Source organism: Ctenopharyngodon idella, chromosome 18, assembly GCF_019924925.1.
Source record: "Ctenopharyngodon idella isolate HZGC_01 chromosome 18, HZGC01, whole genome shotgun sequence".
Taxonomy (NCBI): Eukaryota; Metazoa; Chordata; class Actinopteri; order Cypriniformes; family Xenocyprididae; genus Ctenopharyngodon; species Ctenopharyngodon idella.
In genome coordinates this window covers 26,695,578-26,710,480 of record NC_067237.1, presented here as the reverse complement: position 1 = coordinate 26,710,480, position 14,903 = coordinate 26,695,578, and the positions used below count along the sequence as shown (strand labels likewise).

The 14,903-nt window shown below is 37.4% G+C and overlaps 1 protein-coding gene across 5 annotated transcripts in view; it reads right to left on the bottom strand.

The window, feature by feature from the left end:
* Nucleotides 1-1,253: 1,253 nt before the first annotated feature.
* Nucleotides 1,254-14,903, bottom strand: part of srgap1a (SLIT-ROBO Rho GTPase activating protein 1a) — a 108,117-nt gene continuing 94,467 nt past the window's right edge. For 2 of the 5 annotated variants that reach the window (XM_051869756.1, XM_051869758.1), the window contains exons 19-22: nucleotides 13,046-13,226; nucleotides 10,473-10,610; nucleotides 6,172-6,544; nucleotides 1,254-3,968 (exon numbers count right to left, since the gene is read on the bottom strand). In XM_051869756.1, the coding sequence (XP_051725716.1) occupies nucleotides 3,582-3,968; nucleotides 6,172-6,544; nucleotides 10,473-10,610; nucleotides 13,046-13,226 (1,079 nt within the window). In that variant the 3' untranslated portion in view covers nucleotides 1,254-3,581. Of the gene's footprint in view, nucleotides 3,969-6,107; nucleotides 6,548-10,472; nucleotides 10,611-13,045; nucleotides 13,227-14,903 lie in introns of all 5 variants that reach the window. The other 3 variants (XM_051869755.1, XM_051869757.1, XM_051869759.1) reach the window with 2 other exon arrangements.

Below are 14,903 nucleotides of genomic sequence, written 5' to 3'. Positions count from 1 at the left end.
TCGTAGTGAAACCGCCGCTGAGATTTAAATTCCCGAAGAAATGGGATAACCTTTCACAGGTGAGAATGTGTTGGTTTGTGTTGTTAATATTAACTCAATATTACAGGTTTTTAAACTATGGTAACATTGTAATGTCGTCTTACGCCTTCGTCTTGTTGTATTGTGTTAATTTAGCAAAATCATCTGCTGAAGTCTATTGCAGATGCAGATATTCATACATAGGCTACTTTAAACTACGGTTGCAGACGCACAGTCATCTCGCTCTCAAATGTTCACGGACTGGCTTTGACCGTTCCAATATGGCGGACGGCTTAATGAGGAATCTGCCTGCAACTCTAGGAAACCATGCAATAGGTCACCATGGCAACCACAGCCACTAGTTGCAAGAACTCGTCTCTTGTTCTTTTGAGGTCTTATTGGCGGTTGACAAACAACGAAGCTGTAAACCTGAAAAACAAACATTTTAAAATGTTCTCTGTAATACTTGAATTGCCCTTAACCGTGACTATTGCTCCAGTCAACCATTTCCTTCCTGCTAGTTTCCAGTTTGTCATATCTCACATTCTCTTTCTTTTCACACATAAAGAAAAAACATTAACATTTGTTGCCAGCAGGCAGGCAAGAGGAATTCTGGGAGGTGGATGAGATCTTATTATTTTTAACACTTTCAATAATTTAATTGAAATCAAAGAATTATCATATTTCCTCTCTCTGTGTGATTTAATGCCATCCCTCATCATAGTTTAATGCTGATTATTCCACTTGTTATAAATGATAATATTGTTAATGTTTGGTAATTAATTACAATAAAATGTTAATAGAAGAGGCTTGTGGCCTGTGTAAGAAAATAGTGTAAGAAAACAAAAGTTTGTTTATGATTAGCATGAAATGAAAACATAAGAACCATGATTTACAGGTAGCATCTCATTATTATGAATAAATTATTACGCTCTTAGCAAATTCTGACTACTGAACTGGTGAATGCTATGGTGTATCTTCAATAAGGGTTAAAGGAGCCATAACAAAGGTGTTTGGAACAACCATGTTTCACCAGATCTTGTTTTTCAAAATGCTCAGACACTCTTCCTCATTAACAATGACAAATTTGTTTTTACGCAGCTCAAGATAAAGAGAAAGCATCACATTGTGAAGACTTCACCATGTGTATTTATTAATGTCATCACATACAAACTTATCCTTTAAGAAAACAACAGAGTCTGAGGAGGAGGAGGAGATACAAACCAACACCGCAGTGAACTGACCAAACTATGTTCTTTATTTGAAAGACGGAGCAGTCCTCCAAAAGCTCTACAACTTGTTAGGATGTTACATGCCAAATATACAGTCTTACATAAAAGTGCAATGTCACAATGACTAAGCAGTATCTTTATTATTTGATCATTCTTACAACTTAATAAACAGAACAACGTTAGTAATAATTTATTTACTGTAATCCCTAGCAACTCGGTATACTGAATCTGAAATAAGAATGCCACGGCACAGAGGACATTTGTATGAAGTTCCTCTAAAACAGTTTTTAAAGGCACTTTCACAAGTACATAGTACAGAAATGTACATGGACACACTGATATAACAGCAATTAAGTACATACAGAGATTTTGCTACTGTGTGTAGTTTTGCAGGGAGAACATTTCTCAAGGCTTAGCTGAGAGACGTAAGATCTCAAATATCAACGTAATGTACACTCTTAAAAAAGAAAATAAAATAAAAAACACTTTGTAATCACTTGTAATATCACTCAATATAAATTGGTAATCAAAAGGCTTTAGTATGTTCCTTATAATTACATGTTTAAAAACAGGCATTGCTTATATTTTTCTTAAAAGTTTGTCCCCTTGGTTCAGCGATGGGCAATTTCTTAACATCATCCAAACACATTTCATAGCATATTCTACCTAAATATGAGTAAACTCTTTTATAATTATCAGTGAATACAGTACAAGTACACACACTAAACTACTGTCAAACTGTCATAATAATGTGAATGTTGATGCACAGATAACATCAGATTGATATACTGTATACGAAATCCCAGATTTTTCATTTTGGAGTGCAAATACACTGGAGTGACTGATGCTATACATATTTATTTGTCTTTGGGTATGTCATGTGACTGACTTCATTTGGGTGTGGTGCTGTATGTGACATTATTAAGAAGGGTTAATGGACCTCTAGCACACAAAAGAAACAGCACTATCTCACGAAAGTACTGCAGTAACAGTCTCTGAGTCCATGGCTATCGGCATCATTCCCTTGTTTGGTGAAACAACAAGAAATATTGCCTCAAAAGTTTCTAGAAAAGTACTTGCATATGACAACTAAAAGGATTATCGTTCATGCTTATAGGATAGAACTCAGCCGAGCGTTTTAGACAGCTAAGCAGACAAAGAAATGATTCTCGTAGCCTATCCGCATCAAACTCTAAGCAGCACTTGAAGAACTACTTTTTTTTGGCAGCTAGACTTTACTATTCACAGATTACCTCTAATTAAGCAGATAGATACTAAAAAAATATTATTTTTAGTGAGAAGTTGTTCCAATTTGACCTGGGAGAAAGTAATGTACGTAAAAGACACAAAAAAGGTTTAGTGGATGTACATTTATATACACAATATATATTTCTTTCATTCTAAATAAGAAAATGAGTGAAGTACTTAAAAAAACAAAAGAAAAATTCTCTCCAACGTAAGCGGATGTGGTTTACGCAAACTCCCTGGGCATATATTCAAATATTACTATCAAAAATATAATATTCAAAGCAAAGCCTTTCTGATTCAACTTAGAATCGCTCAACATCAACAGCCAATCAAGACGGGCAAAAGATGTGACATCACATGCCCTTATATGGCAGTGTGTTTCCAACATCAACATTCCACACATCATAACTTCAAACAGTCAGAGTCCTGACTAGAAAACACTCTGAGATGTAAAGACACATTTCCCACAATCCTTATGCTGTAAACAGAGAAACCAAAGACCCTGCTTAGTTTCTGTATTATTCACATTTAACAGTTTTTCTAGTGGATGTAAACTACTGATATATATATAAAAAGTCACCCTAACAACATAGGAAGCTGTAGTGATTTGTTGCTTTCCTTAATATCATTTTCAGAACTCCTTAATCTATTCACACAGAGTATTGCGGAAAAAATAAGGTGTCGGACAAGCATGCAAACAGTTTTTGGATACACATAAACAGCTTTCTGTTAGTTGCAGGTGTCTTTTAAATATATTTAAGAGTGTCCGTTTAGTAAACACCTGTTTAACTAACTACTCTTCTGAACCATGCTTAGTCACCGATGTTATTCTAGTTTATTAATAAACCCTATAATAGTATTGGCATTCTATACACACACTGTTTAAAACTACCGCCTCATTAATGCTGACCATTTCTAGTATCTTTAGTTACCTATATTTGCTTTAGTTCACTCTTTAAAGCGAATTAAATGTTGCAAAATGTTCAATGGCATTAAAATCCACTAAAAACCTGGCTGCGGTGGTCCTAATCTTACATTGTTTCCTCTCTGTCGCTCTGAATGTACTGTATCTCCCACAGTTAATCACATGGTGCAGGATTTGTCCAGTGGATCCTGTGGAGGGGGCGCCGGATGCTGCGTCGCTCCCGTCTTGGGTATCGCCACCATGGGTTTGGGGCGCAGGGCGGGGGGCTTGAGCTGCACCCCCATGCGCGGGGCCACGGCGGGTTTGAAGGTGCTCATGGTATCGCTAGAGGAGCTGGTGCTACGGCGCATGGGCGGCTCCGTGGCGGCGGGCCGCAGCATGAGGCCATGGAGTTGACTGAGGGACTCGGTGGAGCTGGCCGGTGTGGGAGCGTTCTTCATCTGCTCCAGGGTGTCCAGCACCACGTCAGGAGCGTGTTTAGCAGAACTCTGCCGCTCCAACTCCTTCAGCTCATTCAGAGCAGTGTTCATCGTCTCCTCTATGTCCTATAGAAGAGAGACAGAGAATTAGAGTGTGAAGGTGGCCAAAATTATAATAATAATGATAAACATCAGACAAATGCAATACATGCAGACAACATGATACATCACGTCTAGTGAGATAAAATAAAATGTACTTACAATGTGTGTTCATGAAATGGTCAGATTGTTAGTATTAAACAAAGCTGATGTATAAGTGAAACAATATATAAGACAAGTATTAAACAGACACTATAAAGGTTGTGAGACCCATGGGGACACTACTTAGTGTGCGACATCAAGGTTCTTCTGGACTAGAATATGGACTCAATAAAACCATCTTTGTTACAGAACTACTTTAAATATGAAAATAGGCCTTACTGATGAAACACAAGCAGAATGAATGTGTGTGAACCGTTTGTAAAGCCATTCTCACTTAAATTCGGTAGCTTCAACAAGGGGGCCATTAGGGGGCCTCAGAAGACTTCCAAGGGTTTAAAGTGAGACAAAATCCCCAAGTTTCACAGACAAGGCTTAAGCCTAGTTCCAGACTAAAATGCATGTCTGAGCTGTTTTAACTGAAAGCAACTTGCACTGACATATCTCAAAATATGTCAGTGCCATTATTTTGTCTCAAGATGCACACCAGTAATGTTATTTTTCTAGGGCACATTTATAAAAGCTACTTAAATATCCTAATTTAACTAAGGCCTAATCCTGGCTTAATCTAAGCCCTGTCTGTGAAACCAAGCCAATGAGTTTTAAAATAATCAAATTAAAATTTCCTCTTCCCCTGATTACTATATCTAAAATGAAATATTTTTTTTTTAAAAATGAAAAAAAAAAAAAAAAAAAAAATCAAAATATAAATAATATAAATATATTTTTTTCTATTTTTTTTTCTATTTTGATCTCTAAAATATTTTATTGCGTAGAAATTGCTCTGTGTGCAAAACTATTTTAAAAAATGTCCTTATTTAGTAATCACAAATGACTGGAAATTTACATGACTTTTCCAGTCATGTAAATTCACTAGGGCCTCAGCAAACTTAATCTTTTATAAGTATTTAAAATAATGATAAAAATGATAATAAAATGATATAAAGTCATGGACATTTCTATAATTAATATAAATTTCTAAATCATTTTATTGGGTAGAAAATGATCTTTGAAAAATATTTTACAAATATTGAAAATATTTGTAAAAATCATGTAAATTCTTTTGTTAAAAAGAGTGAAAAAACTAAAGGACATACAGTTTATCAAACATCACAATTTGTGAATTGTGGTAAATTATTTTAATCTACTAACACTCCAAGTTTCTGTAAATAAAGTTTAATAACAACTTAATAACCCTGTTTACACCTGGTATTAAAATGCGTTTAGGTCGATCGGATCTCAAGTGGACGAGGGAGACACATTCCCGTTCACACCTGGTGTTTCAATCTGTCTTTTTTGTCCACTTTTATCCACTTCTGTCCTGATTTCTTCGAGGGAAGAATCTATGGGTGGGTAAATGTATGGGTTTTTTCAGATCTTTCGATCTAATGGATGAAATAAGCTTGCGAAATTTACAAATGAACGCGACCGGAGACGCTGGAAAAACCAACGGAGAGCAGCATCTATCGTTTCTGCTCTGATAGCAGCAAGACCATGTCAAACGTGGTGAGTGCGTGTTAGAAAGCAGGAATGGTCTTCAAGCCAAACTTGGATCTTCAGCCGACAAAGTTTAAATCACGTCTGGCTTCCCATAATGTGTATGTGTTAGGTCAGTAGGCGGAGAATAGGAGGTCTTTTGTGGCTGTTCGAACGCATTCAGCCACATAAACATCTAAACTACGAAAGCAATTTGGTCAAATGTGTTTTCGATTACCTCTGGAAGTGGTCGAAAGTGGACAAGCTGAAAACATTTTAGACCCTGTTTACACCTGTATTTAGTGTCGTCCACTTGTGATCCGATCGACCAAAATCGCATCTTAATACTAGGTGTAAACGGGGCCAAAAAGATTGAGAAGCATTGGCTCACAGCACATTTAAATTGGAGTTTAAATGATTTAAAAAGATATTTTCTCTGCTTGTGTTTCATAAATGAGGCCCAGTGTGTGAGTGTGTGATTGTGTGTTGCAGATATGCATTAGTCATTAGTAACAGGAGGCAGTAACTGACTATGTTACAGGGCTGGGCCTGCTGCGCATGGTGTGAGGGGCGTCGTCGCTCGCCTCCCGCTGACCTGTGCGATGCTCTCTGGATCCAGGCTCTTGCCGTGAGGCTCGGAGAAGCTCGTGTACTGGCCTGAAGACGTGGACCTACGGATGGGAGGGCTCTCCATCTTTTTCAAGGACTCATGCCGATTGATGTTGGTCAGGCTGCCGTGGCCGGTCCGTCTGCGTCTCTCGGGGCTGTCCATGGGCACGTGTCCTCTTCCTCTCAACAGATCCCGCGGACTGTAGTGGCCCATTACCGGGGATCCCAAATCTGGGGTGCCGTGACTACCGTGGCTGCTATGGTTACCGTGGTGGCCCTGAGAGGGGTGGACCATGCAGTGGGCGTCAGTGGGGCGAGCTGGGGGCCTACGGGTCGGAGGGTCACTTCTCTTCCTGTGCCTGCTATACAAAGCAGAAAATAAGACAACATTAAAGTGTGTAATGAATCCATTTCCATACCTGCCAAAACAAACAAGAGGTTTAAGAGGTGTAAGAGGTTTGGAGAACTTTTAGCTTAAAGGATTAGTTCACTTCCGCCTACATCACGCGTGACCTTTCCAACATGATTACGTAATGCGTGGCGCATCACAGAGCTAGTGCAAGACAAGCATTTGTGGTTATGTAAATTTCGCTAGACAAGATCCTTACTCCTTGGCTGGGATCGTGTAGTGAAAAATCCAGTGAAAAATTGAATATTTTCCTCAAAAACCTCAAAATTTCTTTTCGACTGAAGAAAGAAAGACATAAACATCTTGGATAACATGGGGGTGAGTAAATTATCAGGAAATTTTAATTCTGAAGTGAACTAATCCTTTAAAAGGGGACCTACTCTGCCCTTTTTAAAAGTCTTCAATTTGTTTTTGGGGTTTCGAGAATAGGTTTTCATTCTTGAATGTTCAAAAAACACATTTTTCCACATATTTTATATCACTGCAGCACCTCTTCCCAGTCTGCCTGTAACGCTCGGTTTAGTTCCTGTCATTATGAATACGTCCTTCGGAAAAGCACAGTGTGTTTTGATCGGTCGGCTGGAAAACTGTTGTGATTGGTCAACCGCTTTGAGCGTGTTTCAGAAATATCACGCCCCTTACAATAACAGCGAGTTTTAACACACTACTAACTCCACTCAACCATGCTTTGCCCCATTTTTGTGTATGCCTTGGGTGGGAATTATTCAAATGAGGAATACTGTGACGTGTTTGTTCCTAGAAGAAAACTCAAGAACAAACGAGGCATTTCAGGGAGTTCAGACACAGAGCTTACTGCAGGGTTTTTCCAGTCTTTGTCCCGCCAAAGATTTTTTTGATAATTTAATGTGACGATACCTGCCTTTCTGCAGTCCGATTGAAAGTGTTAACCATAGTAATCTGATACTGTACTGTATGTCAAATGATCTGTGCACTGAATCTTGGAGTGTAAATGCAAAATAATAAAACGGCCACTTTTTCTATGTTGTGTGTAATGTGTTACTTTGTTACTTTTCAAATCAGTCACTCAGTGACTTTTTACATAAAGATTAACAGATTTTTAAATATAAAATAGTTCTAAGCACTTTATGATCGGTCCTAAAAGTTCCCTTCATCTGCCACCACCAAAGACCATTTTTGACCCAGGAAAACCCTGTACTGATATAGAGAATAACTCACTTTAAAGTGGATTTGTGCTTTGTAACTTTGCAGACCTTTTTCAGGCTCAAACAGCTCGCACTCAAAAAAGTTGAAAATGTAAAAAAGCATTACATGACCCCTTTAATGTTTAGTAGTGGACATGGTTTGAACACTAGTCATCACATGCTGCATCTGGCAACATTAAGTGTTCACTAACCTTCAACGCTCATGCACAATTAGCATCGGTGTCAGAGGCATCTCTAGAGTATCTATGGTAAGACTCACTGCATATTCATGACAAGAGGCCTGGCAGGAAACAGCTTAGTACAAGTCATAATGATGCATGATGTCTGTGGATCTCACAGTATTAACTAAAAGCATTTCTCAGAGAAGATGCCTGATGTCAGGATTAAAATATGGGAACCAACGGAAGTCTGTAAAGCTAAAATATCAATATCATGTTTATGTGTGAAACTATTGTGATGTGTGAAAATATTAGTTAATTGTGCTTATTTAGAGCACATAATATGTTAGCAATAAAATTCGCCTTAAGAAGACTAAAGAATCTTCCAAAAAATTTGAAAAGACAAAGATGTGGTTAGACATGGAAGATGCAGTGGAAAGCAGTGTTATCATTAACTAAGCCATTATAAAATTGTTTTGGTAACTGAAATAAAGCTAAAATAAATCAATCAATCAAAATATTAATAAATACTATTATAGTATACAAATACTACTAAAATAACACTGGTGGAAATGACAATTGTTCATGACAGTTTAGGGGAAAAAAGGACAGTTGTCCTTTAATGCAAGTATATCCACTAGTAAGTTTGATAAGTGTGTATTAATGCAGAAAGTGTGCATAGTTGCAAAACATCCATAAATTATTTCAATTAGTAAGATGGAGTATTTCTAGCACAAGTGTTCAACCATGAGTTGCCTCTTAACTTGTACTTAATGAGCTCTCGTAATGCTCATATAATCATTTTGACAGTCCGTGATAGATGGTAATCAGTAGAGATGCTAATCTGTGAGTTCATAAATTACGTAACTGTGCAGCTTATAATGACCATATTAAAAAGAACTGAATTGAATTTGTATGCTATTTTATCTAAAGTGTCAGTAGAGGTGTTTGTCCAGCAGAGAGCGACCTGCACTGCACTAAAACAAGGAGCGACTCAATGGTGCACTGCTGCATGAAATCAAAGAGTATCCAAAGAGAGTCAAGCCATTAAAACACAGAAATAAACTGGTGATTTTTATGGAAAGCCATCTAATACTGCTATAGAATGACTACAAATTATTCAAATTCATATTGAATATCATTTAACACTTAAGCATCAGAGTCATTTCATTTCTACGGCGCAGATGTCAGCTGCATGGGTCCGTTATCACATTGCAGTACACTAACATTCACTGCTTATCCAGATTTCTGGCAAACTGAATGTAAACAAGTACCGAGTTCATGTGTTTGAGTGCCTGCCTCCTCTGCTAGGAATAGTGCTGACATATCAAAAAGAATATTTGTCTTTGGAGATCAACACTTTATAATTTGATTGCCATAATATCATTGGGTTTACAGTTGCAGAGGAAGATATCCTCATCCGCGAGGAAGTATGTTTGATAAACGCACTTGTGGAAGGAGGAGAACATCTAAATAAAGACAAATGCACTGAAAGATTTAAGAGGCAGGAAACATAGCTGCACGACACAGAGGGATAGAGAGCAAATTAATACAAGACAAGTCAACAATAAAAATAAAAAATGTACTAAACTTCAGTTCCGGGTGTTTCTTACTTCGTTCTTGTTACTTAAAAGGGGACATATCATGAAAATCAGACTTTTTCCATGTTTAAGTGCTATAATCATGTCCCCGGTGCATCTACAAACCCAGAAAACGTGAAAAAGGCACAGATGAGCACAGAACACTATTTAGAGTCTCGTTAGCTTGGATAGCCTGCAAGTTGACCCTGGCAAGCTCGATTGCTAAAAAAGGAGCGTTTCTGTCCTAGCGATATTTTGGAAAAAATATTAGACCATTCACTGCATTTGATAGCAATCATAAGCGTTAGCCTGGTGTGTATGGCTCTGTTTGGCAAACAGGTACGCTATGTATAGTGGACGTGCATACGGGTTTTGCACAAAAGATTAACATGATGGCACATGCTTGTCGATGAGTTGAATCAACTCCACAGCAACTACATAACCATTCAGAAACGTTCAGTTTCATTCTAAAAGTTGTAACTTCTTCCTGAGTCTCTCCATCAGTGTTAGACTCTGGTTTGAACAATGTAAGGCTGAACATCGTTACTGACAATAGTCATTTTGGCTGCGTGAGATTCTCTAGTTTTGTTGTTGTTGAGCAACCGAAGCGCGAGCTGTTAAAGCTCCACCCTCTTTTGGAAAGCAGGCAGGGAGCAGCAGCTTATTTGCATTTAAAGGGACACACACAAGAATGGCGTTTTTTTGCTCACAAATAGGAGCAAATTTGACAAGCTATAATAAATGATCTGTGGGTTATTTTTTTTAGCTGAAACTTCACAGACACATTCTGGGGACACCAGAGACTTATATTACATCTTGTGAAAAGGAGCATAAAAGGTCCCCTTTAAGGAGTATTTGATTGTTTAAAGTTTGTCTTTTAATTGCCTGTTGCCTTTTATTCAATACACTCAATGTCTTGAAGCAAGGGGAATTCTAGAAAGTTTGCGTTCACTCACCTGCTGATGTAGGCATCAGGTAGTCTGCTGTCCGTTGGAGATCCAATGTCCCTACTGGAGCATTTCTCCTCTCCTCCGTGTCCACTGCTGGCCTCACTGTCTGCTTTCTGACTGAGTGTGTCAGAGAATGTGTCATCCCTGTCAAAACCAGCACACAAGCAGTCATGAAAACCCTATTCACAAGCTTAGTTTAATATTTAAAATCAAACTATTTCACGTCAGACAACAAAATGAGCTCCAAATACCACCAAAACACATTTCAAAATGGCCAAAAATTTGAGCCAAGGCGGCAACCTGTTGGCTTGTATCACTGAGCTCGTCCCAAAGAGCTCTGCACTCAATATTCCCCAATACACTTAATGTAGGCCAGCAAAAAATGCAATTGTGATTTTTCTAATTAAAAAACACAAATAGCAGCTAGAGGTTTGGTGTGCTTGTTTGTAGGGCTGCACGATTTAGCCCAGAATATTGTGATTATATATCAACAGTATAAAATAAAAAGACTATAAAAAAAAAAATAATTATTAGTAATAGTAGTAGTATTATATGCATTTACTGTTAACTGAGACACATAAAAGATGTGATAAAAGATTTCACACTGTAAAAGAACATGGTGCTGCATTTTGCATATATTTATTTCAGTAATCACAGCCTTTGTGATTTAAAAAAAAAAAAAAAAAATCGTACTAAGACATATCACACTTTGGTTATATTTCGACTAATTGTGCAGCCCTAATTGAACATGTCACTTAAAGTTCAAATCTTTTCGGTTTCTTCTTCGTTTGTCACTAACCTTTCGAAATGCAACAAATGTTTCAGCAACATTTTAAAGCATTCAAGGACTTTCTTTCTGCTGCAAGCTCAAACATGATATTTCATTTGCTTTCACTATTTCCCCTAGTTACAATGCTTCCATGCTAACTTGCAATCTTGTAACACTGCCCTTCTTTGACGCTTTCATGTGAAGGTCAAGCGATACGTGATGCTTGTGTTGAGTGGTGCGTTAAAGCCTTGACACGAGGCATGTAAAGCTCTACAAGTCCCGTGTAAAATCACAGCTGTTGATACGGCTTATTGAACAGTACATTAGGTCACGTGTGCATGTTTTTGAGCACCAAACAGACATTGCTATAAGCTGATATGTGAATACTCTCCATTGTATGCGTGCCACTGTGCTGACAGAGGACATCCTGTGTGTGAGCTGCCCAAATGACATCCTTACACTCTCTTGCTTTTTTATTGGACTGAGGGACTGACGCTGCTGGTCCGGGGCCTCTTAAACTCTGTTTCTACGCCAGGCTGTAAATTCTCTCAGTGCCACGAGCCAAGAACACACATCAACAGAGGGTCACGATGTGAATTATTGATACACACACACAGTCGGCTGGTATGGGCTCTGTTGTTGGCGTCACTCAGCACTGTGCCTGATCCATTAGATTTGCCCCCTTTATGAGCCATAATCTGTTCAACAAGGCGCCAATGGTTGCCCAGGCGGAACAAGTTGTCATGACAATAAAGGGATTTACCAGAGGAAGATGGTCCAAAGCAGAGTGCTGCAACTAAATTCAGATGTGGCTCATTTATGTTCCAAATCTAACGAGGTGCCTACCTGGACAGTATTTTAAGGCATCATAGGTACACTCCTTTCTAAGTAGGCAGCCGCCTTCTAAGTCTGTATCCCCTATGCTTACTTACAGTATGTCCAAATATACAGTATTTAAATGGCAGATACAATATGTCCAGATTATATCATTTTATTAATGGTTGAGAAGGAAGTTCTTCATCAAATGCAGTACCTACTCTGAAAATGGTAGGTTGTGTATCTCGAGGAGAAGGTAATCCTAGAATGCATTGCAACATACTCTAAATTGTGGACAAATAAAAAATATTATGCAAATATTACTCAAACTATAGGGCTGGGGAAAATTACATGTTAATTTTGGCGATCAGTATGGAATGTTTGATGCATTAAAAATAATTAATGCAATAAATTAATTTATTCCATTAAATTTTCTATTTAAAATGTATTATTAATATAAATATTAAATATTTTAAAATATATTATTTAAAACCCTTTGTTGATTGTACATTGACAATTATATATGTAAATATATTTATTGTTACAAATTTTATGTTATTAATCATTAATATGTAATTAATCGTGAATATTTCTAAAAAAAAAAAATGTATCTTATTTTTAATTTGTTACATTTTGTTGATTTTATCCTATGTACGAAGAGTCGCAAAACGCATTTCATGACATATTTTACTGTGTATGGTTGTGTGTGTGTGATCTATATTAAAATTATACTTATTTAATGCAGAAAGGACTGAGTAGCCTACAAAAATAGTTACATCAGCCCAATATTTTTGTGCTACGTATTTTTATGCTTTTATATTATCATGCTTTTAGCAACATGGCAACATCAAACTCTGTTAAAGCGCTTTAATTATTTATATTATATATTATTAAATTTGTTATACATATATATATATATATAAAAATCCTTGAAATATGGATCATTACAGATAGTGGAGTTGCTTTATCACTGTAGAACAGTAGAGATACTCACATATCCTGCACAACAATGTACTGGTGAGGCACTAGACCGTCTATGCCATTGTGTCTGCCCTCCCACCAGTCATCTGACGCTCTCTGGTACAGCAGCAGAGACGCACCCTTTTTAAAGGACAGCTCCCGCGCAGAGCGCCCCACATAATCAAATTTTGCGATGGCTTCAATGGGCTCCCCCTCTGTAGAGAAAAAAAAGACACAGCATGGTTAATTTAGTTAAGTTAGGAGAGAGGAAATAGATGTCAGTGACATCATCAGCAGCAGATTTCCATTGGAGAATTTCCAATCATAACTTCTGTGTGATCAATTAGCTCTTCCGCATCACCCATTTCTACACTTTTGACATATGCTACATGAAACGCCTAAAGGAAAAGAATATGGAGCCAAACTGTGCACATGCCTCAACTATATCTGACTGTTCGTTAACATGTGAATGAGAGCATTTGAATGCATCAACATTATAGGGTTTCTGAATAGTTGCTGTACATGCCTTTGCCGCCATGATTCCCTTTATGTAAGAGACACAGTGAGCTTCAATGCATGTGAAGTAGCTGCAGTTCTGGCAGAACGGGCTGTTCTCATCCTCAGGACAATCAGTATCACAACGCCTGCCAACTAAGTGCAACAACTTTCACAAAACAGCACTGAGGTGCAGTGATGGTAATACCATGGTGCTTGAGCAAGGTACAAGAGATAATGCTAAATTATGAATTAAGTCACAGTTAAAGGGGAACAAGTTATATAAAATATTGCTTTTTATATTTTAAAAATTATTTTAAATAAATAATAAATTTAAACAGTTCATAAAATATAATATTTAATCATATTTATTTATTTATTTATAAATATTTAATAATAATAATAAAAATGTTTTAAAAAATAATCAATTAAAAAATTGTCCTTAATATTTCTAAACAAAATCAACTAGTATTTTATGTAACTAAATGCATATTGTGAATATACGTTCCGTCTCAAGTTCTGTACTGCATTTTGCATCAAAGTCAAGCATCAAAACGGTCAAAATTGTTGGTAAAAATGTAATAATATTTGCTAGTATTCCAAAAATCCTCTGGAGATAGGCACAATGTTACCATTGTAACAAATAAAGACAGAAAAATGAGTGAAAACATTAACAAATCAGACAAAAGAAAATACACAATTAATCTTAGATAGGGGAAGACAGTACAAGCAATATAAAAACGAGAGGCAAAAGCTTAAAGAGGAAATGCCTTTTTATTCTCGACAGTCTGGAAATGACAACGAGTCAATGAGACGTGACGGGCGTGAGTTGACTGTCTGAATTAATAGGGCTGCTCTGAGAGCAGACACCTTGTTAATAAAGAGGATGGGGTGGAGATCAATATGGCCATCAACTGTCCACACGTCCCTGTCTCTCCTCCATCTCTGCCTGACAGATGCTGTCATTCATCAAGTGTCCTTGCGAAAGCCTGTTCATGTATCATAGTGCTGCAAGGACAGTGCTTGCGAAGATGGGCGACAGACAAAGTAAGTCAAAAAGAAGAAAGTTACCTATATTATGTGTGGTTTTATCTCAATAAACGTTCAAGGAAAGAAAGCAAATCCATATATTCATTTGTTTACTCGTGTCCAAAACCTTGCTCACTAAATTACACAAAGGCACTTTGGAACTTTTAATTAATTCTGGCAGTTTGTATTAAAGAAGCTGTAATTCTTTCGTTATGGTACTATTTTTGTTCACAGACACTGTTCCTGCAGCCGCTTGCTCTACTGTAGTTCATTGCACATTGTACCATATGGGCTTGTTTTTGCCCCTAGAGGAGAGCTAACAGCCCATGCTAGGTTTTCTGGCTTAACATACACTGCTCTAACTTACA